The sequence below is a fragment of the Anopheles coluzzii genome, chromosome 3, assembly GCF_943734685.1.
Source record: "Anopheles coluzzii chromosome 3, AcolN3, whole genome shotgun sequence".
NCBI lineage: Eukaryota > Metazoa > Arthropoda > Insecta > Diptera > Culicidae > Anopheles > Anopheles coluzzii.
The window spans coordinates 18,358,028-18,382,900 of record NC_064671.1 but is presented as its reverse complement, the minus strand read 5'-3'; the positions used below and the strand labels follow the sequence as shown (position 1 = coordinate 18,382,900).

Below are 24,873 nucleotides of genomic sequence, written 5' to 3'. Positions count from 1 at the left end.
CATTTTGCTATTCAAATGTAAAGGATATCCAAACAGCATTCACCTAAACTCTTAGAATGCCATGCTTAGTTTATGATTTCTAACAATAGTTTAAGACAATGCAAGGAAAAAACCTCTTAAAATTTAAGTTTAAGCATTACTGTTTAAATCCATTTTCATTTAGAAATACTTGTTTTTTTTTTTGTATTAATCATGATGTTTGAGGCCTCGTGAGGATGAATCCTGAATTTGATTGTTGTTGCGTTTTTTTTGGGTCCGTATGTTTGCTTCTATATAGGTACATATTGGATCAAATTTTAATCCCCAAAATGGTGACGAAATTTTTTTTTGTCAAAAAGTAAATTAGATTAGAATTATTAACATACATATATTTAAAAAAATGTCAGTTGAATGTAACAATCAACATATCAACCAAAAAAAATGATGTTTTGAAGAGTACAACTAAATTTAATATGATAAACAGCAGTCAATCAATTGTAGATTACTGAATATGCTTTGTATAGCTATTAATAGAAATTTAGATCTTGTGAAACTGATTGAATGTAATATCAGCGTGTTCAAACATTTTGCCAAGTTCTATTGAAAATTTATGCCAGTCAGTTGAGCTTGAAAAATTGCCATTTGGTTTAAGATTATAATTTTAAAATATAATATTAAAAAAAAAAAAAACATTTCAAGGATAGAATCCAACAATGAATGCTAGATATAGATGACAAAAAAGGCTATTAAAAACCCTTATCTATTGAAAACACAAACGTCCTACTACTTACACGTACATGTACCACTATCCAGCTAGACCAACAGTGCCGAGGGACCATTGCCAGCGCCGATCTCGCTGGTCCGTTCATTATCGTTTATCGTTCGATGCTGTTCGAAGCAGATCTTGAGCGCGATCGCGAATCGTTCCTCCGTCGTCCCGCGTTTTGTTGAACGTAATATTTTCCACTCGCGTGTGATCGTAGTTTTTTTCTTCATCTTCCTTCATTTAGTGTATCATTTGTTACGTTCGACGTTCGTCTCATCCTTAATCCAAGTGCCCCACACAAACACAAAATCGCCAACAGGCACTCGGTTTGGGGGAATATTTGGTGACGGTATTTCATTTGCTTTGCGGTTATTTTTTCGACATCGACATTTATGACATTCCTCGCCGGCTTGCCGCCTTTCCCGTTCCGCCTCAACCGTTTCCAGCGCGCTGTGGCTGTGGAAAGAAGGAGTTGGCCGTTTCTCTTTTCCGTGTCTTCCTTTCGTCCTGACATAAACCGAGGGGCTTAGCCGTCCCTCGCAACCGCGTGTGAAGTGCGTGCCGGAATGGTGTGTGCTGAAGAGTGATTGGTATTTATGTGTGTTTTTTTTTCTTTCTGCGATCTCGCCAAACTTGGAGGGACTTTTCGGTATCGTGCTGAGGGGTACCCGATTTGCGTGTTTGGTATTTGCCGAGCTAAGCTTGTGTTAGTGGGAGTAGGGAATTTGGGGCTAGCTCTTTTTTGCTGTGTTGTGCGCAGTGCGTTCGATCAACCTTCGTAACAAGAAACAGGTTGTAATTGGAGTGGAAACGTGATTGGCGTGGCAGAGTGAGCGCCGCCCAAACCGAAAGCCATTGTTCAAATAGGTCACTGTCCAACCGGTGTGCTTGCTCGGGTGTAACCGTTTGGGTGATGCTGCGATCGACGGTAACAAACAACGAATAGGCAGCCCGCGTTAGATAGCACAATCGACTCTACGCAACGTGTTGCGATGCAAAACCATCGCTGTGGCGCATCAAAATCGGATCCGAAAACGGAAACGGCTTATTTGGTGGCAAGGCAACACTGCTCCTCGTTCTCCTGCTGCGTTTGCATCGCGATCGGATCATGATGTGTGTGTGTGCGAGCGCGGCTCTGCTCAGATCAGATTAGATGCTCCCGAAAGCGGAGTGCGGAGTGTGGCGGTGCAAGTGCGCTTCATTTGCAAATGCAAAGTCCGGCGGGAGCTTGTTGAATATTCACTTGAGCATCAAATCGCGTCGTTAATGTTCCAGCACGTCCCGATCGAGAGAGAGAGAGAGAGAGAGAAAGAGAGAGTGAAGAGATGTTCAATGTGTTTGACAGAGTGTGACAGTGCTACTGGGACCAGTCCCCATGTTGTCGTTTTGGAAGATCATTGAAATGATGCGGAGAAGCCTTCATAGAAGCATTGTAAGCCTCCCGAAACCCCATTCCAACCATTGCGTGCTCATCTCTACTGATTGTGCTATTATTTGAAGCACAGACAAATAAAAAATCAACACAAACACATAGCATGTGCACCAAAGAGAATCGTAGCATGTTTTTCGTGCTAGCTGATGTGTTTCGGAGCTTTTTTTCCCCTGTATCATACCATCGATTGCATTTGACAAACAGTCCGTCGCCATGCCACTTGAACGGGCCACTCCAGATGAACGGTGGCTCTTCATGACGATCGCCCGTCGAGAGACTTCGGTGAGATGGGGTTCTTTTTGTTGTGGTGTTTCGCTGGCACTGTTCAAGTACAGTGATGAATAATTGAATTTTTTGCTGATTTCGGTAGACCGTTGGGTCGGTTGGTGCAAAGCGGCTGAGAAGATGGGAGTGTCGATGAGGCAGGATGATTAGATTTTATTTAGATTCGCCGTCGAATGACTAGCACACGCGAGATGATATAGAGCGGTCAGCGCAGGGCTGTCAAATGCAATGCAAAAGTTCGTAAAATACTCCAAGATGTGATCATGTTTTCAGGCAGGAAAATGTTTCTAATGGCACATTTGGCTAAAACAAGTCAACTTAAAGATATTTTTTTAATGTCTAAAGCTTGTTTATGTTGCAGTTATTTCTTCCATTTTTGTAGTATGAATTTAGCTCATCTATGAAATTCAAATCGAAGCAATAGAAACATAAATAACAAATTATCGAAACACTAGGCTACGATCTGCTCCTATATGTGCTAAATCATTTGTAAAAAATAGACAAAGTACGATACCATTAAAGGTAAAGGCGGTGAAAACTGGAACTCTACGAAAGGAAAGGCATAGAAAGAGAAATTAAATGCATACTGAAACCAGTATTTGATGTCAGTTTTTAAAAGGCTCATACCACAGCATGCATTTTGACTGTTGCCGAGATATAAATAAAGTAATTTTTAAAGCTCAAATGCACGATAATCAAGTGAAGGTCCTAAAATGGCCAGATTCATTTCATACAGTTTAATTGATACAGTTTTTTTCTATGGAATTTGGCATATGTCTTTGGCTGCTTCAATTGATGCCCTTGTTTGCTTCAAACTTATCTTATTCTAGTGCAATTCTGCCTGAAATGGTGTAGACTTATCTTTTGGTTATCTTTTATCAAGGTTGACGCTTGATTGAGTATTTATATTACGATGCTGAAAACGAGTTCAACAACTGATTCTCATTCCGGAGCTAATTTCATTTTTGGAATCAATCCTGATTCTGTTACCGCACCAAATTGCCAATCCCAGATTGATTCCGAATCCGATTCAAGAGTCGATTTCGGAACCAATTCCGAAGCCGATTCCGAGGCCATTTTCGGAACCAATTCTGGAGCCGATTCCTGAATCGATTAAGGAATTTGATTCCGGGCCTACTACCCCGAATCGATACCATCAAACGAAATCGATTCCGACGAAAATATCATCAGTAATTTTAAGTGATACAATGAATCATACATGAAATGTTTTAACAAGCATTGACAGAAACAAGATTTCCAATTGCTTTCCTAATAAATATATGTTTTTTTATTGTGAATTATTTCAATTATTGCTGCCAATGCGGTTCAATGATTATTGTTGTGATTATTATGCTAAAAAATAATACTTGTTTTTAACGATCCGGAGAACACGCAGCAGTTTTGAATGTTGAATTCAAACAGTTTGAAGCTCTTGTAAAGTTTACTGTTACTATACACCAAAATATATCCTTAACCAAACTAGGTTTGACAGCCCTGTTCTGCTCTCCGGGTGTCAATATCAGCCTGTTTGGAATATATTAAATAATACCGGTAGTGTGAAATGAAATATAATTTCCATTTCAATTGAGAAGTGCAACATTGACGGCAAGGTTCCATACTCTCCATTCGACCAAGCCCATCCACTTGGACGAGGTGAAAAAACAACTCCACTTCTCCGACAACCGGCCAACAATAGTACATTGAAAGCGAAGCGTCGCTACTGATACAGCTGTTGAACATTGAAGCACAGGAATGGTAAAAACAGATCCCACTCGTAAGCGTGTTTGTCATCGGGCGAACAAACGAAATCCTTCATTAGGCCCACCGGGACCGTGATCACCGCGAACACCCCGGAGCCACACCGAAGCAGACAAAATTAGTGCGAAGTGGAATGTTCCTGTTTGGAACTTCAAGTTGCGGCTTATCAGCAATCGAAGTGAAGTGGGAATATTACTCCCACAAATGGTTAGTAGCATTATTCGTTTAGAAGTCAGGCTAGTGAAATGTTCAACGTAGTCATGTGAGTGTGTAAAGGGAGGCGGTAGTTGATGCACCGATGCGCACCATGAAGATGGAGATGATGGAGGAGTGTGGGTTTTTTATGGATTGAGCCTTGAAAACCGGTTGATTTGCCGCTACAAGTCGAAGGGATTCCCAAAACACCTCAACACACCACAGCGATGAACGTAATGTGTCGGATTGTGTTTATAGAACCGAGCGGGCAAAGATTAAGCGCTAGGCAATAAAGGTGTTTTAATCTGTGAGATGTTTGCGCTTGCGGTAATGGACACAGTGGTCGACAGGCACGATCACTACCTGCAACGTAAATGTTCCAAGCAGAGGATCGTTTTCTTTTTTTCGTGCATCTAATAATTGGTTTTGAATTTTCGATTCTCACCACAATCGCGTCTCAAAATTGATTTCAAGTTTGCATGAAAAAATACACTGTCCGTTGTCCATGGCCATCTTTCGCGGGCTTCACGTAGCCACAAACACTCGTTTGAACGCATGTTCGAAGCTCTGGGCCCAAGAGTTGCCCGTCAGTCGGCTAGAGCTAGTTGTCCGAAGACGCGAACAACAACCTTCAGCTATTTCATCCATCCATCTCCATAGGGCGAACGCTTCGCCTAAAAACAGGTTTGTTTCTGCTCGACTGGGGAATCGTCCTCCCGGACGATCGGCCTCCCTCATCCATCATCGATCAGGTGTCCAGACGTGTAGCCTGCATCTGACTATTATGGCATCGGTGAAATCAGCATAACGCTCCAGTTGCAGTCGAAAACATACAAATGCTGAGCGCAATCTCGAGTGATCCTCGCGCTCGCTGTAACGTTGTGTCTTGCTGGTGGCCGGTTGACATATAAAGCCCTCAGAGCCACAGATAGAGCTGCGGTTGCACGTGCAACCTATGATTAGCTTTTATCACTAATGAACGTGCAGAGAAAGGAGGGCTCGCAAGATGAGGTAATGACGCTTTCCCATCTCTGGTCTGGTGGTGTGGTAGGAGTTTCACTGCTTCAAAGTGTTGAGATGCAATCGAGTGTGTTTGTGTGTTTGTGGGTACAAAAATTGATAATATTTTCACAACACAGTCGTGCGGTTGCAATAGTTCTGTGCCCGGTGGCTGTGGAGCGTTCTCGTTCGCACGTGAATGTAGTGCAAAACCGTGTTTCCGAAATGCGACGCCGACGCCGGCCTCAAGTGTTCGTGTTTTTGTGTTTATTTTCGAAGGCAAAGCGCTTCGCGAAGGTTAATGTGAGATTCACTTCATGTGTTCAAGCTTTTTTTCTGCTTTTTTGTTTTGTTTATCAGCAACAGTTGTGTGCAACCGAAGCGGCGTCTGTGACGAAGTGGTAAAAGAGAGCAAAGAGTGCGTTTTAAGGTGAAAAAAGTGCACCAGTGGTACAGATTGCGCCAGACACCATCAAGACCGTCGGCAATCATCCGGTGTGCGCACGTTCAAGGATACAGCGAGTGCGATCGTCTACGAGGAAGCACGGAAAAATGGCTGCAGTGGAAATGAAACACATCGAAACACCGCCGTAAGTGAAAATGAATTTAAACGATTACATTACACTACCTTAAGCTTTACGTATGACACAAAATGAAAGAGCTACGTGTATTGAAAGCGAGTTGGGGTTTAATTTCGGACTGGCAGGGGAGAGCGGGGACTGATTAATAATTAAAATATGCCCAAAAATGATTGGTCACAATGGATCGCAAAATTCATAACAGGTTTGTTTGGACGCATTTTCGGGTCTGCTACAGGTTTGATTATAATCGATTCCGAAGAGCGCTGGGGAGTCTGCCGAGGTATTAAAAATGGAACAGGTTTGTTTTGATGCCTTAACGAACCTTGTCTGGGTACAGTTTTTTTACGAATTTGTTTTAGCGCCAGTATTTTAAGATATAATTTTTAACATTAAAAACGCCAAACGTCTTCGCTTTCGTTGTCAATAGCTGAAGTTACAACATCATTCAATTCTAAACAAAAATTAAACAAAACATTTTATCTTCGATTTTATTTTATAAAACAACTAGCTAAACGTACATGATGAATAAACTAAAAATAACCTAAGTCCTGGTTTAAAATTGTCAATAAAATCGCTATTATTTTCCACAGCACGAGTAGGCAAATCTACGTTTTGCGTAATGCATTGCAAATAGTCTACCTTCAGGCGGAACTGAAACTACCCCTCAGAGAAAAGCTTTCAAGTGAGCTTTTAATGCTTTGAAAGCTTTTATGTGGCTGAATGTTGCTCATGATGCCAAGGCGCTAAAGTTTATCTCCGAGAGGAAATGAATTGAACGCTAATTGTAAATAATATTTAGCAATGTTTTTGTCTTTTAAAAACAATTGTTTAAGGAACTGATGAATTACGCATCCTATTTAATGATACATCGTTGAATGATAGTTCTTTAAGTCAAGTAATTATTTCATCAAATTTTATTAGTAATATTCATTTGTAATCGTTTTTCTACATATTGAATTAAAAAAAAATTGGCTCTGCAAAAGAGTTTACAAATTATTTTAATTGGTGCATATTTTGAATGCATGGGAAAACTATAAAGTGAAATATTCATTGTTCTCATTGTTTTGTTTTGTGATCAATTCGGTATGCATTTCAACTAAGTTGCTTTTATCGATAAAACGAAGAATCGGTCCAATATTTAACAAAAAATGTGTACAAACAGCCATTAATTTTCTTTTTACTATTTTTGTTTATTATCTTATTTACTAGTCTGCTACTAAGCCTGGAACAATTGAAAAAAAAAACAATCAAAATTAAAAAGTTTCTCAAGTTTTATAAATTATTATGTTATTTAGATACAAATTGCAAAATGATGCATATCATGTGAAAAATAATCAAGAAATGAACGTAAACAGAGCATCATCTTTTATTTGTTTATACATTTATTTATTGAACATTTAAAATTTTTAAATCTAGGTTTAGAGTTTTTATAATTGTTTTATTATAAAATTATATTCAATTAAATTGCATTTTGGGTTTCACTTTTTATAATAAAAAATGTGAAGCAAGCTTTTAAATTTTTAATTTTGACTCTTTATACAAAAAACACATATTTGTGAAAACATAAATCACACAAACATTTGAGATATAATTTGCTGAATGTTCTTATTTAAAGTTTTTAACTGAATAAATTAACAAAAAGAATAATTAAGAAATTATGTTTCTCATAAATCCTAACCGTTTTCCCCTATCCGCATTCAATCTGGTTTCAAATTTTCGCCCGAGCACGGTCTTCAGCTGTTTTCTATTTCCATTTGACGATGCTCGTTGGTTTATCGAGAATGGTTAGGTTCTCTAACGCCAAGTCACGTTTTGTTAGCATCCTATGCAATGTACGAATGAACCTGTCTAGCAAATGCCAAACGGATGAACGTTCATTTCACCCCACTGCACAATAAGGGGTGAAACCCGAGCCAGGGGCTGGCACGAGAGCATCTGGGAACCATTTGTAATTTTATGAAAATTGGAGAAACATTTTATAGAAAATTAAAATTCTACCGTCCCTTGATGAAAACAATTTCGTATGAATTTTATTATTTTATTTATTTATGCTAGTCAAAAATTTCCTGAAATATTTGTTTATTGAGATAATTATTGATAATGAGACATAACAATGTACAGTAACACGGGTCGAACAATTTAAAACTTTTACTTACATCAAGGCGTAATGTCTTTGCCTTAAATACGCCCAAACATTTAATGAACAAACAATCTTCACTTGCCTTATTCCGATGTTCATTCACTCTTATTGTTCATTACTTAAAATACCCACCACGTGCCAAACCCTGCCATTCGCCATCGGTCGCGACCATTGCATTTAGCTCGCGTTCGCTCATCGGTACAATTCATTCATCCCCGTCGTTGCGTGAGGTGCTTACGCTGAGGTGCTCCATCTCGTTCAAAGTGATTCCGCAAGTTGACGTGCAGAGCAGAAGGCAGAAATTAAGCAAGAAAAAAAAGTACACACCACGGTGAGAAATTCCATCTCTGGCGTGGGCCTATTTGCTAGGGTTTTCCCCTGTCACGTACCGTGTCAATGGTTCCCCTGGTGCACTGTTAGCCACCGAAGTGAAGCTGTTGAAGTGTTGAGGAAGCAATCGTTAATCGAGCCGTTTTGTCTGTCATTTGCGTGCACACAGTTTCGGTGTAAAGCGGCGGAAGTTGCCAAAGGGCGAAGTGCAGGGCGCAGATAAGGTGCGACAGCTGCGGCGGGTTGTGTAATTTGTGTGTCTTCGGGTGACCCGAAAACGGGGAACAGCCTCCCCACCCCTCACTAGCTGCCGTGTAGCGACTGGTGTCGATTTGTTGTGGTTAGTTTTGCAGTGCGCTGCTGCCCCCAAACGTCATCCGGGACGCAGACGGATCGCTCGTGGTTTGAGATTGAGATTGTTTTGATCGGACATCAGGGCAGCCGATTGGCATTTGGGTGAAGTGAAGGGGCGGAAAGAATCAGCAAGAAAAAACACCCTCCAAGGTATGTAGAGCAAGAATCCAGTTGCATTTTTTCCCACCCCACGTTTCTGTTTTTGTTTAGTTGATTTCCCTCCAATCCTTCTGGGGTGTTTATTTTTGGAACTAATAGGAACATTAGTCCATAGTGAACTAACACTGTGTAACACATTAGCTCCTAGCGTTAGCCGACTTGGTAGATTCAATGCAAACACCTTGCCAAAGGTGTTAGTGTATGTGTATGTGTGTGTTTATAACGTTCTAACTAACTAGACGCACCGTACGGACTACCGGGGCTACCTGTGTCTTCTCTATTAGGGTAGCTAACAAAACCCCCCCGCGAACAGTAGAACCGCGTTATGTAGCGCGTTTCTTACCGTAACCATGCTGGAGTAGGCATTGATTATTGATTTTCCTCACTCATTCATCGGCACCGTAAGGCCACGGAACGTGTTCACGTTTCGTAATTATCACACATCCTCATTTTATTTTAAATCAACTCCAAAAATTCACTGAAAACAACTCAATCTTCTCCCTAACCCTTACATTCCCGTCCATCAATCATCCTCTCTGTGTCCCTTGATGTTGTGTAAGAGTTGTGTCTCGTCTTTCCATGCTTTTTGTGCCTTCGATGTGTCCTGTTTAGTCAGTAGTAGTAGTGGTAGTAGTAGTAGTGGTAGTAGAGTAGAGTGGAGTTTGGTCTGACGGGCAGGTAGACTTGCTGGTGCCAGCGACTGTGTCATAACGACCTCCGCTCCCTTCCTAAAGTCCTGTTTTGATAGTGCATCGACGACGGGAGCGCAGGGTTGCATTTAATCATCGCCTACTACACGAACACACACTTACATCAAAACCAATTACACACACACAGACATACACAACAGTGAGAGATGGAAATTCTGTCGGCGCCATGGCGAGCTATAAAGCATTGCTCCATCCCGTAATGTCTTGCTGCCTTCCGGTATTTAATCTTCCACCCCCGTCCCAAAAACACCGCTAATTTCCTTACCGCGAAGATTCCCCTTTACCCAACGCCCGAACGAATGACAGGTAGCGGCGGGCAGGTTGATTGCATAGGCGCACAGGCGCTACCGTCCGCACAACTGTCAGATGGCAGGCCGTATCCTTGCTGCGAGAGCAAAAATCCTCCCATCACACGCACACACTGGCAACTGCTCTGATGAGAGCGCACAGAAGAGAGCGATTTTCCCTGACCACGGGAGACCGAGGAAAAAAACCCCTTGTGAGCGACCCTGTTTTCCCGAGCAACCTCCCCCCGATTTTCGTGGTTGTGTTTGTCCGCTGTCAGTTTGGTTCGCCCGTCGCTACGGGGTACAAACGTCAGTATCCTTTCGGCCTTTAGTCTTGCAACGAGTACGAACACGGGCGAGAAAGCGGTTACACAACGAAAAAAAAACGCACACACACACGTACACGCTGGTTCCATTGCAGTGGGCTGGAGACTACGAGCAAGAATCCTTCGTCCAGCAGAATCCAGCATTACGTGGTGCGGTGCTGTGTGTCGAGAATTGCGTTGCGGGACAACAGTTCAAGAGGACCCGCTGCTTTTCCTTTTTCGAGGGTGAGCTTTGTGAGTGAGACGCATTGCGTTACGGTGGTTGCTGTGGTTTGCACGTCCAAGTAGCCGTCGCTTCCAACAAGGCAAGAAGGTATCGTGTGTCTCGCAGCAAGGTTCTTTGCCCTCAAGCCCAACCTCAAACCTAAGGTAATTATGAATCCCTTTTTCTGTGTTACTTTTTCGCTATCAGTAAAAAAAGAAAACTGCGTTAAGACGAGCGTTTTGATTGTGTGTAGTAAGCAGGGGCTTTTTCTTCTCCTGAGACAAGTAAACTCTGTGTTTGTGTATGCGTGTGTGTGTGTGTGTCTTTGATCGAACACGCACCGTGGTTAGAAGAGCCCTAGAATCTCGGGACAGGAGAGGGCCCAATAATCGTTCTTCAAGTGCGTCCGGCAGTGCTTCCTGTTTCCGGACGTCATTCCGGGTTGGGGATGTTGTTGTTGTTTTTTTCCTTGCTGCCGTCTAAAGTTCCAACCTGCAAAACTGGTTACATAAGCGTACCCGTCCCAGTTGACTCGATGGGATTCGTCATGGGCAAAAAAGGGGGAGGAAAAATGGGGGAGAGGACGAAAAGTCAGAGAAAAGTTGGCAGTGCAAACGCACACACACACACACTCTTGCCGTGTTACCTTCATTGCAATATACAAACACACGGAAAATGTGCACACACTCACTCACACGCGTACAATGTCTTGCTCATGGCCTACTGCTGTCAGTGGGAAAACCCCCGAAAGAAGCAATTTTCCTCTCACAGTTCGAGAGAAACGCTCTCCAGCGCTAATCCTTTTTTCTTTGTCGAGCGCGAGCGACAGACTTTCCCCGTGAGAGAGAGCATTTGTGAGTGCAAAATGTGAGAGAAAAACAGTTTTCATCGTCACCACCACAAATGCAATTAGCGAACACACTCTACACGTCATAGGAAAAGTGTGTCCTGTGACGTGCTTTTGCATGTGTGTGAAGAAGATTGTTTTCCGGAAGCGATGCAGCTTAGCGGAGTTTCCAACTAGAACAGCTCTTTGTGGAAAATCGCTACACAAGAAACTCGTTCGGGTTTGACAGTCTTGCAGGGGGAGGGGACAGGTCTTTTTTTATGACAGACGGAGTCTCGACACAACAGAACGTCTTCTCGCACCTGTCTGCTAAATGATTTTGTATTGCATGCACCGAAAGGGTAGGCAATTGCTCACCGGAAAAGGGTATCGCTGCTGAGTGCGACGGGGTTTCGTTGTCGGTGTGCTCATTTGAATGTCACCTCCGCAGTTGTTCCGTCGTTCGATCCGTTGGAACCGGTGGATGTCGCCTGATGTGTCCTTTGCTTACATAACATCGCACTATCGGGCCCTGGGTGGGGTGGGAGAGTAATTTGAGAAGTTCCAGGCGGGGGTTCGTGTCCAGCTCACGCTTGGTTGCCCCTTTTGGTTCTATTTGTTTTCTTGTTTCTTGTTTCTGCTGCTCCCTTCTGCTCTCTCTCTCTCTAACATGATCCTCGCAAGCGGGACAGTGCATCGATTGGAGGGTCGGAGACGGGGAGGTCAGTCGGTGACGTAACACGTACGCCTAGCACTCTCCCCCCTGTTTGAAATGGTCTATTGTAGAGTAGAAAGGGTTTTGCAAAACGGGGAGAGGATGGTTTGCACCTGCACGAAGCAGCGCTAATATTTACACTTCAATTTAAACCTGCTGTTATCGGAGCAGCGTAAAGGTATCATCTGGCAAAGTGCCAGAGCGCTACGAGCTATCGTAAGGCACTGTAAAGGGCCCCTGTGAAGTGCCTGCGTTGGTTGGATCAGTTTTCTGTTTTCAAAATTCCTTGAAATCGCTTCCAGCTCGTGCGGAATTTCTTAATGTTTCTTTAAGCGGGCTCCCAATTTTCCAATTTGACAGTCATTCAGAGCTGAATCGGGTTCGAAAAACAAAAACAGGCCCTTGTTCTTGATTGTTTTATCGATCGTTCGGTAGATGACGTTAGACACGAACGGCGCAGACATTCGTGGCATGCAAATAGTTTAAACTTATGATTGCTTGTCATAGAGCTGATGTTTCCTGTTGTTGCCGTGCGTTTGCTGTGCTGTTGGAACCGTTGCATGAAAGTCTTACGGGCGTCTTGTTTGGGAAAAGAAAAGTCGTACGCAGGAAAGCATTGAGAACAATAACCGAGGCACAGTTTCGTAATCAACCACCGAATGCAAAGTTTGATGCATAGTTATGGTGCAGTCATAACTTCAGAATTTTGGGTCTTTTCGATTGGAGATGTCACTGTGCCATTCACAATTTATTTTGAGCTCAGCTTGATGATGTAACAATAATTTGTGGAGCAATATTGAATTGGAGAATTAAATGTTTGTAGTATTCAATGCCTGAAGTCTTCAATCCCTGAAGCCTTGTATGTGAGCTACATTAAAATCAGAACTTCCATTAAAGGTAAATTGTCCTTTACTAACTAGAGCTACTTATAGTGCAATTATCTTGCCATTTGCAGAAGGCAAAAGCCTGAACATTTACTAGATTCACATTTAATTAGTCAAGACAAAAGCGAGCAAAAAGCCTCGCACACTTCATTCCACTCAGACTCAGATTCGATTAGCTCTCGGGCGATTACACAAAGAAATGGATTGAAGCAGATATTTCATGCGTTCTTCCCCAGTCCCGCCCAGTCCAGTGACCGGCAGCCCTTGGCATATGCCCTTGGCCAGGCGTCTCGTTCCGTTTCGGGAGGACTCATTTTTCTACCTTTCCGAGTTTCAACAAGGTAATTGTATGCCGTGTGCTTTGTTATTAATTGACCGGTGGCATTGTGGGTCGTTAATTAGGCATGCAAAAGAAGGGCAAGGCACAGTGGAAGAGGCTCCCTTGTGGGCAGTACCAAGCCTGCCAACCGTCGAAGAAAGTAGCAGTCATCTGTGTGAGTTCCCAAGAAGCAAGCCAAATCGCACCAAACTGTAGCACATTTTTTGGAGCACCCGGGTCTGCGTTATGCGCGGAATGGGGGAAGTGTAAGGTGTTTGGTTCAACTTTTATACTTACGTAAGCACGGCCCGATGAAACGAACCGAAAACACACAGCCCATGCCAAAATGGATGTGCTTTCGGAAGAAATAAAATCCATCAAAAGCGGTGCCACGGTGAGGGCGAGAGGCAGGAAGGTTGGACCCGCACCACACCACGATCGACCTTCACCTTGGCGCGGTGTCGAACGACCCGAAACCACGTGAAAGAAGGTTGTCCGCACGCGTGAAGGTGGACTGTATATTTGTATTTGCTACTGCTGGGTTCGCTCTGCAACCGCCTTCACTCTGCACTCACTGCCAAGAACATGATTCCGGTGGTAACTAAAGGCGTGCAGTTGAAAATGATGGCTGCCTTTGCTGCATGTGACACGCCAGCAACACTCACTTTTGAAGCTTCAACGGTGTCCTTTTCGGCGTCATTAGTATTCATCGCCAAAGATGCGTGTTTGGCATCGGATGGACATTTCCGCTTCGATGCGGTTCGGGTGTTCGTTTTGGGAGGTCGCAGATGTTGCAGAGAGGCTTTTAGGCAAGCTGCTAGAAGACAGCTTTGAGGTTGTGGAACCGGTTTCTTTTTTGGAGTGGGTTTTGGAGCGAAAAACTAAAACAGGATCTACCGGCAAAGTGGGTAATAAATTGACAGGCTTTTCGGTGTCATTGTACGGTAGTGTAGGCATGTGGATGAGGTAGTGCATTCCTGGATTAGGAGTTTGGAAAAACAACATCGAATCAATATGTTGCAAAAAGGATGGGATATTGTCGTCCAATAATTTTGCTGCCAAGGTTAGAAACTCCAAATAGTATTTAAGTATTGATTATTACAATTCCTCACTTTCCCAAGAATGTCTAACGGACTTCTAACCTGAAGGGATTGCACTAGAACTACCGTTTACGTCAACTCTAACAATGAGAAAGAGAAAGGCAACGACAAAGAATAACCGCACAGTATTTTATCTAGCGTTGTACCACGTGACACTTTACTGGCAGCATCGGTCGGTAGTCGGCCACGTTCGCTTGACGCATATTAACGGCCGCCAATGTCTGGCAGCGGTTGCACTTTAGTGCAGTCGTTAGTATCGCCATCGGCTGCTGAAGCATACAAAACCTGCCCACAACCAAATGCAAATAGGTCGCTGCACAACGCTCGTCTGTATGCGTATGGCCAACGCCATACGTGTGTACGTGTGTGTCCCGCACGCTGAAAGGCGCTGTTCGATTAGACGCTCGCTGGAAAACGTTAATGTACATTATTGATCGAGGGCAACAGCGCGCTAACGTACGCTCCGGCCTGTGTGATCGATGCGAGAGTGTTTCGGTGTGCGTGTGAAAATGGTGGGAGCTTTTTTTTATTGAACTTTTCCCACCAACCTTCGGTAAACGATTGGTTTATGAATAAATGAGTGAACTGCTCGATAGTGAACGCAGTTCCATGTTGTGCTCTTTGTGCTGTGTGAAAACCCGCCCAACACACAACTCTTTTTTGTTTCCTTTTACCGAAGCTCTGGAGCAGTTCTTTGTGTTGTGGCAACTTTTATTTCTTCGCTTTATTTCTAGCACGAGTAGAGTAAGATTTTATAACTTTAGCCTCACTTGATCCCTTGTGATGCGGAAAAAATCATCTCACCGAAACTACGCAGATTTTCTCCACCGGCGTCGGGGTCGTTCCGTTGTGTTAAGCGGCTTAAGCGAGCGGCAAAGAAACCTTGTCGCGTGACCACACATTCACGCGCACACAAACCTGGCCACAGACCGATCGATTATTGCAAACGGACGCAATGGCGAGGCGAGGAGGAAGCCTTGGAAATGAATCCCTCTCGCCCTCGCGAGAAGTTAATGTAAAGTTATGGCGAACAATTCACACCCTCGATTCGCCCGCTCCAAAAAAGTTCTTCTCCAACTGCTTCCCACCCGCAAAGAGAATGGGAAAATGTGTGTTTTGTCTTCGGGAAGAGTTTTCCCCCACCCATACTAAATTCCCTGTATCCCCCGCTCGAACAAGAATTTCCCAAAATTATCTCGCTTTTCCAGCAGCTCGGGGAAAACTCTGGCTTCACTCATTTGGCACAGTGGCACAATGGAACAAAAGTTCGGAACCTTTCATTGAATGGAACCTTTACCACTCGTGTGCCACTGTGTATGTGTGTGTTTTTGGTGGTGTCAATGTGATCCAAATGTCGTCGACATTAGGGCAACCACTTTCTCTGCGGATGCTATGGGTACGGGTTGGTTCGGTCCAGAATTCGTGCGAACATTTTGGCACCGATTAATGCGGGCATCACAATTTTGGCCGGATGGGGAACAGATTAAAAATTAAAATCCCGGTCAGGGCCGTTTGTCAAATGCTCCCGGTGCGGTGGTCGGGATCGTATGCTCCGCAGCTCGCCGATTAGATCGTTCTGCCAGTCTGTGATGACTGCTTTTGACATGCTGCGGGGACGCACCCGCAGGACCAATTAGTGATGACGGGCGATGTCATCGCGGATATGTCACCCCGAAAAGGACTGGTCCGAGCGTTTCCATGTGGGTTTTATCTGGACCAAGGGAGGATGTCATTTGCAGCAGAAATTGATGTCGTAGAGTGTGGGGTACAGCTGTAAGGTACTTTAGGAGTTAATATGTCCCTTGGAGTGGACCCGATGATACGTATGCCCTACACTCAATGATGATTGAAGAAGTTTTGGAAAGGTGCCATACTAATTTCGAAGCAAGGACATTGCTTTAATCAACAGAAAATTACCATGCAATGTAGTTTGGTTCTGCATTCCCAATAAAAAACTCTGTAAATTATCTTCATTGCGTTCAACTCCCAATTCTGGAGCATCTGTCCTTGCATGGGAATGAAATTTGATAGCTCTAATCAACTCCGAAGCGTACGGAAAAGGTAGTGTCGTTTGTCACGCGCAAAGTCACGCGCATCCAAAGTTTTGCATCCCTCGAGTGCCTTTACGTTTACCGTGCACACCGGTTGGCGCTATGGTGCTGTATCAATTTTCGCTGCAATCAAGCGCTCGTTGCTGTAAACAGCAGTGCAAACACTCGCAAACACACCTATAACACCATCACCACCACCACCACCAGTCACTTCCAAGCACCCGGTTATCCTTGAGCCTGAACCGAACCGGCCGTAGTTCCGTTGCCTGACTGATCTGATTTCTCCCTGCCCTCGTCATAGCTGCGTCACATCAGAGGCGTTATTACACTCCGCGTGCCATACCATAGCGTTCAGTGTGTATAAACATGACTTTGATGTTGTTCGACGCGTTTTCGACCGATTCGGATAGATACATTTGACACTCCACGCGCGATGGAGATACTACCTCCGTGCCTCACAACTTCTTGGGCAAAAATCAATGCAAAGTCGTGCTGGTCGGGGCAGGTCGTGTCGTCTCACTGCTAACGACTTCTTGTTTTGCGCAATGTGTATTTTTTGTTTTGTTTCTTTGACTTTGGGGCATCTCGGGTACATCTGCAATGGAAGGTTGGTCCGTGATTTGGTCGATATTTATTCATGAAAGTGTGGTGTGCCGCATTAGTTTACCATCAGCGGTTGAAAAATGTCATTTTCACATAACCGACTTGAAAGTCTGGACAGCTCCAGCGTCCAGGCTCCAATAATGTAATACTTTTGCCAACCCACTGCAGCAGTTTGCTGTGCTGAGTACAGTAGAACAACTGGAAGCTTGGAACACAGTGTCGTAAAACCAGCTACGATTGCACGGACGGATTTTTCAACCCACGTCCAGCCAATGGCTTATTAATTCAATCTCTTCCAAGACGCGCTCCGGACTTCCTTAGCCGGACCTGGTGCAGTAGGGCAGCGGTGTCACACGTTGTGCATTCGCTGGAGCGCACAAGGGCCACAACAGCTCTGCCCACGGTCCATTGGAGGTAATGGTGGCAATGTGCACGCTGGCGGCGATGGACTCCATTAGAGCTGGTGCGATGCGATTGGCAGTGCTGCAGGGATTTTGCCGCAGTATAATCCACCGAGATGGAGCTGCGGTCGAGACGCGCATCGTGTGTTTTTACGGGGTCACCGACGGTTGGAATGATTCATAAGTTTTAATGAATAAATTTCTTGCTCAAGCTATAAACGAACGGGGGACAAGTTTGCTGTTCCCCAGCCACAATCCTTGGTTTGGCAACTGTGACACTTCACGGTGTGGTCGTCGGGTTACGTTGGCCTCCGGGAGAAGACCTACTTATTCGCACTGTTTGCAAGACGATGCGAACTCTTCCGCAGCCGCAGATCGAGGTGCGATCACATGAGCCGCAAAGAATGGGCAGTGGTAGCGGGACAGCGTACTTTCGATGGCACTGACTCGGTTTGATCGGTCGTTTTGTGCTCGACAAAATCACAAACATCGCTCGGAAGACTTACAACAACACATCCACACAGGAACAGTGTGGGAAGTTGGTTGCGAAAAGCTCGTTGCGGTGATGGCGTGCATAATCAAGCGGATTAGGAGCGCTTCAGTGAGCGTCAGAATTTTCTTCGAGTTACGCCCCTGCCAGCCACTGCCGGTGTACCGGTTGATCGTTTGGATTTTACTTTACGATGGTTGACTGCCCCATCTATCCTTCTCTCTCCGGCAAACCTGCTCTAGACACCGTGTTAAGTGTGTGTCTCTACTGGCAGTAATAGATGGATTCTTCCTCACCCACATCATGTCAGCAACAGTGATAAAGGACAACCGTTGGGACAGAATTAAGGCAAGAGATATCAAAATTGAATCAGCATAAGATAATCGCACTCCGCCCCTGCTTGGCTGTGTGTGATAAAACGTCCAGCAGCAGTTTTTACTCGGAGATGACGAATCAAGGCGACACATTAAAAAAACAGAACGTGGATTTGTCACGGGGACGCAATTTCACAAGGCAAGACAAGACAAAGGAGATCTCGTTGAAACTCCACTTTGTGAGCGCGTGTATCTGAACGTTCTTGAAACCGTCCCCGCTTGAGTGGCTTTCATGTTTGGTAATAAAATTATCAATCGAATTTCGCGATATGATGCTGAAATTGAATTGATGACGCTCGCTTAGTTAATACAAAAAAAGTTGAGATGGCTTCAATCTCGTCGCAGCACAACCATGCTTAAAGGAAAGAGCTTTGAGAGGACAAGGATGATGGGACAGCAGCAAAAAAAGGAAGATACAACAAATATGGAGTTGACGGAAGCGGATGGATTGAACGATCAATATCGCACGTTTGATTGTGCTAAACGGGCTACCGAGGGAATCAGTGGGCCTATGAGTCAATATACAAATCAGCTTTCATGCAGACGCGAAATGTGTGCTTCAAGTACAGGTGATGGGCACATGATTAGTTTTCTTACTGAAAATATGATATCGATATGATCTTCTTATGATCAATAGATGTGAAGTCTTGAAAGGTTTCATAACAGATATTGATTGAGTATTAAATTACAAAAGAAATATGACTTTTAGTTGTTCCAAAACTTCTTTAGATGTTTTATGGTTTTATGGCATAACTGGATAAACAAGATTATGACATAAGAGTCATTGACGCATTAAAACCAATTCAAAATACATCATTTAACGTTTCTATTTCTGGCGTAGTAAACAACTTCATTTGCGTTGGAATAGCAACTCGATGAAAAAAAGAAAACATAATTTACCTCATTGTGTTTTTATTGTACTGTTTTCCATTTATACCTACATTTTATAAAAATTTGTAATTGAATGATTCAGGTGTCTCTACGAATATAATTCTGGAATTTAGAGTTTAAGATGTAGGTTGAAATGAGATATTGTTTTGGAAATCGTTTTGTAGAGTTATCAGGTTTTACTTTTGCCTATAACGTATATAAATGCTGAGGAAATATTTCAAAGCAATATTCTTGAAAGCACTGTTGCAACAATCGTTAGAGGAATCCATGGCATCATTACGTATCTGTAACATTTAAATCAAAATATATATGTACATCCCCCGCGTTGTGGACAAGATAGCGGTAACGCCACTTGATATCAAGGTATGGGGTCCTATTTATTGTATAGAACATGAAAAAGACTTCAACTGAAGGTGACAATCAAGTCTAATACCACATAAATGCGTGTGTTTTATCGATCTAAAAAAACGTAGGACATTTGTGATAAACATCTCTCTTCACTTTTCTACGCAAAAACGAACTAAAGCCTAGGCCTTTCACTGTTGTCAACCCCTCAGAGACTTAATCTTCGCCTTTGTGCTTTCCTTCCCTAATGAAAGTAAATGAGGATGGGCTAGGCACACACTATCACTTACGATCAGACCTATCGTATGATAAACTTTGCCCGCAGGCCCCGGTCAATTACGGTAAATACACCGTGAGGGGAAGGGGACAGAGAGCGACAGAGAGCACACGAGCTCGGTTTCCTGTGCCTCCGGTGTCCGGGGTCCGGAGCTAGTTCACGCTGGACTGGTCCGCCAAATGCCATAAACACAATTCCCGTTGAATTATTGTTTCTGCGCAATAACAGCCAACCCTGAGCCAGCAGGCCTGCCTGTGTGCGTATGCGAGTGCGTGTATGTGTGTGTGTGTAAGGTTGTGTTACGCTCCAAGTGGAAGTAGTGCTGTATGGTAAATGGTCGCACCAAGCATTGCGTCGTCATCGTCGTCTCAATCGCTCTCTTGGGTCAACACAAAACGGGAAGACGGCAAGGGGGAAAGGAGGTTGAAAAAAATTGACCACAGTTGCGCCGCAGCCCAAAGGGGACAGCGGAGATAATAATGATAGGGAAGTGCCCGCGTGTACCTATCTCGCCAACTGGCGATGAGGCTTTGTCGCGTAATCCCACCCCTTCCACACATAATGCACCAGACATTGCACACGAAATGCTGAAATGCTACCACCACGCCACTACTACAGCGAAGCCCAAACCCTTATCGGGTTCACCGCATTACTTTACGTGAGTGCGTCAACAATCGCGCTGATGCACACCACCGACCGGGCTGCACTTTCCTGCCACATGGGTGGAGATGGGGGAGATGTGGAAATAGTTAGTCCGCTTGGCATTGTTACAGTAGCACTGTGTTTACACTCTGTTTTGCTTGTAGTTACTATCTCGAGTGGGAGCTTCACTTTAAAGCGTTGTAGCTGTATTCTGTATTTTTGTGTTTGTTAGCTGTGTTTTTTGTTGTTGTTCCGCGCTATTCCTACAAAATGTGTTAGCCACACCCCCCGCCTGGTGGTTGAGTAGAACGATGATTCGATAAGGAAAGCCAGCGCTGGCTGGATGCGAAAGTGCTTCCACACTCCGACGGGGTGGATTTAGTAGAGCCGAGAGGTAGAGTGGTAGCGAGAGCGGATGAGTTTGCGTGATTGCTTGCCATTTAGAGAAATGAAAAGGAAATGTCAACACAAATTACGACATTTTGCCTGGCTGGGCTGGCAGTGCCATTCCTTGTCAAAGTTTCTATACGAGCTTTCAATCATACTACAAGGAGAGCCCTAGAGTAGAGCGCACACACACACACACCGACAGAAACGGTTTTCTAATCGTAAAAGACTCTCGTGTCGGAAAACTCGACACTACACAGCTACCTTTGATGTGTGTAGACCGCACCACAAAACCACAGCGGCACGGAGCCCCAAATGGAGCCCACAGGAGGTTACCCACGAGAGCAATCTCGCCGACATGCTGTAAATCTGTACATTAATCAACACCCTGCACAATAACACGCTTCACAACACCACTCATACTCATGCCGATCAAGCTTCACCGTTTATTATGCGTATCTGTATGCTTGCGTTTGTATTATTTAGTTGTTTAGTTGGTTTTTTTGGTGTTCGAAGGTGGCGGTAGTTCAGTCAACACGCTTTCTTCAGGTTCCTTCGTTGTACGTTCGCTTGGTTGAGTCGTACCGGTTGTTTAAGGGGCAAAGTAGTATAAGTTCTTCGTATCACTTGTAAAACTGGTGCTGGTTTATTATACTTTTACAGTTTAGTTTTGCTGTTTATTTCGTTTCTGCAATCATTTCTTAAATACATACTCTTAGTTAGCAATTGGTTGTTTACTTTACTTCAGTTTCGTGTGAAATGATTTCTTATTATATTGTTTTGTTTTCTCGTTTTCTTTTCTCTTTCTCTCTTTTTCTTACATCTTACGTTATTCTTTTTATCTCGGAAACGGTATTCTGTTTGGTGCGGAATGAATTTTGATATCGCTTTCATTGCAACACAACTGAACTACTTTCAACGACTATCAACGTTACTTTTTGTACGACACGTACGTGTGTTTGATACATTTGGTTTTCTATTGTGTTTTATTTGAATTTGATATTGTGTTGTTTGCGGCATAATGGCGATTTAAATAATATTTTGCTTTATGAAATTTGTTTTTTTTGAACTATTTACTAAATTTTGATTGCGTTTTGTTTTTGAATGCTACACGCTCTTCCCTGCCTTTGCCTCTTGCTTTGGGGCCGTCGAATAAAATCATTCTACAAAAATGCAAAAATAACCTCACAAACAAACAAACGAAACAAACTATTTTAACCCAATGTCCACGGGATTCTATAACAAACAAAAACCCAAAAACCACCTGCACCCGTCCCTTTCCTTTGCGCCACCTTGCTGGGGGAAAATTCGCTGCAGACAAGATGCCCCAGTCCGACGGGGGTTACGTTTCGCTTGGCGGCGGTGGCCCCAACTCGATCTACAACTCGACCACCGAGCCGCAGTCCGGCTCGAAATCGGTGATGGAAACGGTGAAGCGCGTCATCGGGACGGCCATCGGGGCGCAGGACAAGCACGCGCTGCTGGAACGCGATGGGACCGGCGCCCAACCGTACATAGTTAGTGCCAGGTAAGCTTTAGATGCGCACTTGTCGCTCACACACCTCACGTCACGTTGCTGACTTTGCTGCTGCTGACGCTGCTACTGCTGCTGCTGCTGCTGCTGCTACTGCTTCTACTGTTTGTCTTTGCTGCTGTCTCGGAAGCTCTGCGTGCGCGTGCGTGCGTGTGTGTGTGTGTTCCATTTTTCCCAACCCAACCTCTGGTAGAAGTTGCTTTTCACCCTGTTCCCATATCCTCGGGCTTCCCTCAATCTGTGGTAGGTTGATCGTCCTTTGTCGTATGTTTGTAAAGCTTTCCTGTTGCATTGTTTCCCTTATTTTTGTTCGAAAAGGCATGGTGTTTCGCTCAGCCTCCCTCCCAGAAACCTCTTTGTTACATACACATACACAAACACTTACTCACTACATTATCCTCCGTACATACACACACCAATACACAACCGACACAACTATGTGTATCCTTTTCGAGAAACCTTTCCACGCGATGCAATTTTCGTCCTCGCTCCAATCATCATCTCGCATGACTGACGGCACGTACTCTAAAGATAGCAATCGTTGTGACAGATTTCCAGTGCTCAGCAGCACTCATCAACAGGATCCATAATCGTACTGGGAGGTACTGGCTGATACCGTGGCCAGGGGTACATATATATTATATTTCTGTCAAGCGTTCAAGAAAGGAAAGGCAGACTGGGAAAGAAGCAGAAGACGAAATTATGAAGAGGTGGTGGATATAGAGGGCTCCAACAAAAAACTGGGTCACCGGTGTACAATTGTACAGTACGGTGCAACTGGTTGCAAGTGCAAGAATGTACTGCCAATCGGTGGCATTGTTGGAAGGGGAAGCTAGCACGTTGCATTGGCTGCAGTTCATACTCGCATAGATTTGTGTCATTTTGTGCTTCGTTTTTTTGTTGCTCTTGTCGCCTTACAGGGTTTCCCACGATTTATTGGTTGGTTCCCATCAATTTTTGGTGGGTTCCCATGTTTGTTTGGTGCGTTCCCACGATTTTTTATTCGTTTCCCAGAATTTTTTTGGTGCAATTGTATTGATATCCAATCGGAAAATACCAATAAATTATGGGAACGAACCATAAATCTATGGGATACGACCAAAAAATCGTGGGAACGCACCAAAAAATCATGGGAACTGGCCAATAAATCGTGGGAAACCCTGTAATAGACTCGATGCTTTGGAGCTGCAAGGCTAAAACCTGGGAGAGCGCGATGGGGTAAATAGGAGAAGAAGAAATTATAGTTTGCAACGTTAGTCAGCATTAAAATAGATTCTTTGTGACCTGTTTTTTAGTTGGCGTTTTATACTGTCTTCAGTTCGCTTGTCCAATTGTTGAACGGTTTTTTTTTCTTTTGGACTTCTTTATCTTTAACAAGTTTACTAGGCATTACATTTTTTTTATTGCATCATTTCTGCTAAAGCTTTCCTGCTTGAATTATTCAGGAAATTGAATAAGATTCCTGATTAATTAAAATGATATATCAGTCTATTTTTCTATTCAAAAGATATTATCTTTCAACAGTTCTTTTTTTCCATTTGTCATACAATAACATTCATTAATTCATGGAAATCAATGATGAAATCTACCCGAAACGATATGTTGAATATTATATAAAACACAACAGCAGTACATGTTCATTCACGGAACTAATTCGCTTTGATACTGTCATTTAAGAAGCTTATGCGGAAGCCATTTTTAATGATCACTGAAAGCCACACTCACCTGTGTGCTTCGTATGACATCCTCCAGCTAATTCTATTTTTAGTCAGGCAAATAATTAAGTTGCTCCAGAGTTTCATGTTTATTATTCATGCGTTGATTGATCCCCAAAGGATCCCCGAACGGCTCTCGTATCATATAGCACACCGTCGTGTGGAAAGGCACAACAATATTTCAGCACCTTCCCCGTGCTGCGTTCGGTTCGCCCAACGCTTCCGTGGAGCAAATTATTCCGATTCCGTGCCATGGAATTAGTTTTCCTCCCTTCCCGGTGGGAAATGGACCATGTCATGACGTGCCTAGCACTACTACGACGATGCAAACACAGCTTCTGGTAGGATTTGGAGGGGGAGAAAACAGAGAGAACAAAATCGATACCCACACAAATCCGGCTGTACGTGAGTTGAACACATGGACAAGAATGAAAGTTGCGTCGAGCCTCCGAGCGAGCCTAATCGAGTAACGGTGTCTGAAAGAAAAATGTTAAAGTTCTGCATGGGTGCGGGTGATTTCGCACAAAATTGTTGCTTTTCCGGTGGGGCACGATTCTCGGTGTCTTTGCGGGCGCGTTGGTCAAAGGAAAAAGTTGGAAACAGAACAGCACTGGGGCGTTTTTCCTGTGGCCGTTTCGGAATCAATTTCCGGACGCTTTTCGGGGGACATGTATTGATTTTGTACTGCTTCAGCTCACCAGTTGTCGTCGGTGACATGACATGACATCTCAACGCGCTGTCAAGAATGGGACGATGAGATGTTGTGTCATTTTGTGAAGACATCAGTTGGTAAACGACCTGATGAGTTCAGAT

General features: G+C 43.8%; 1 protein-coding gene across 12 annotated transcripts in view; it reads left to right on the top strand.

Annotated features, from left to right (window-relative positions):
• The first annotated feature begins 839 nt into the window (after positions 1-839).
• The window catches only part of LOC120957847 (protein NDRG3), a 46,506-nt gene continuing 22,472 nt past the window's right edge, over positions 840-24,873 (top strand). For 3 of the 12 annotated variants that reach the window (XM_040380253.2, XM_049610340.1, XM_040380250.2), the window contains exons 1-2: positions 8,332-8,969; positions 22,129-22,339. In XM_040380253.2, the coding sequence (XP_040236187.1) occupies positions 22,134-22,339 (206 nt within the window). In that variant the 5' untranslated portion in view covers positions 8,332-8,969; positions 22,129-22,133. Of the gene's footprint in view, positions 933-5,774; positions 6,005-8,331; positions 8,970-10,275; positions 10,671-22,128; positions 22,340-24,873 lie in introns of those variants that run through there. The other 9 variants (XM_040380259.2, XM_040380256.2, XM_049610343.1 and 6 more) reach the window with 6 other exon arrangements.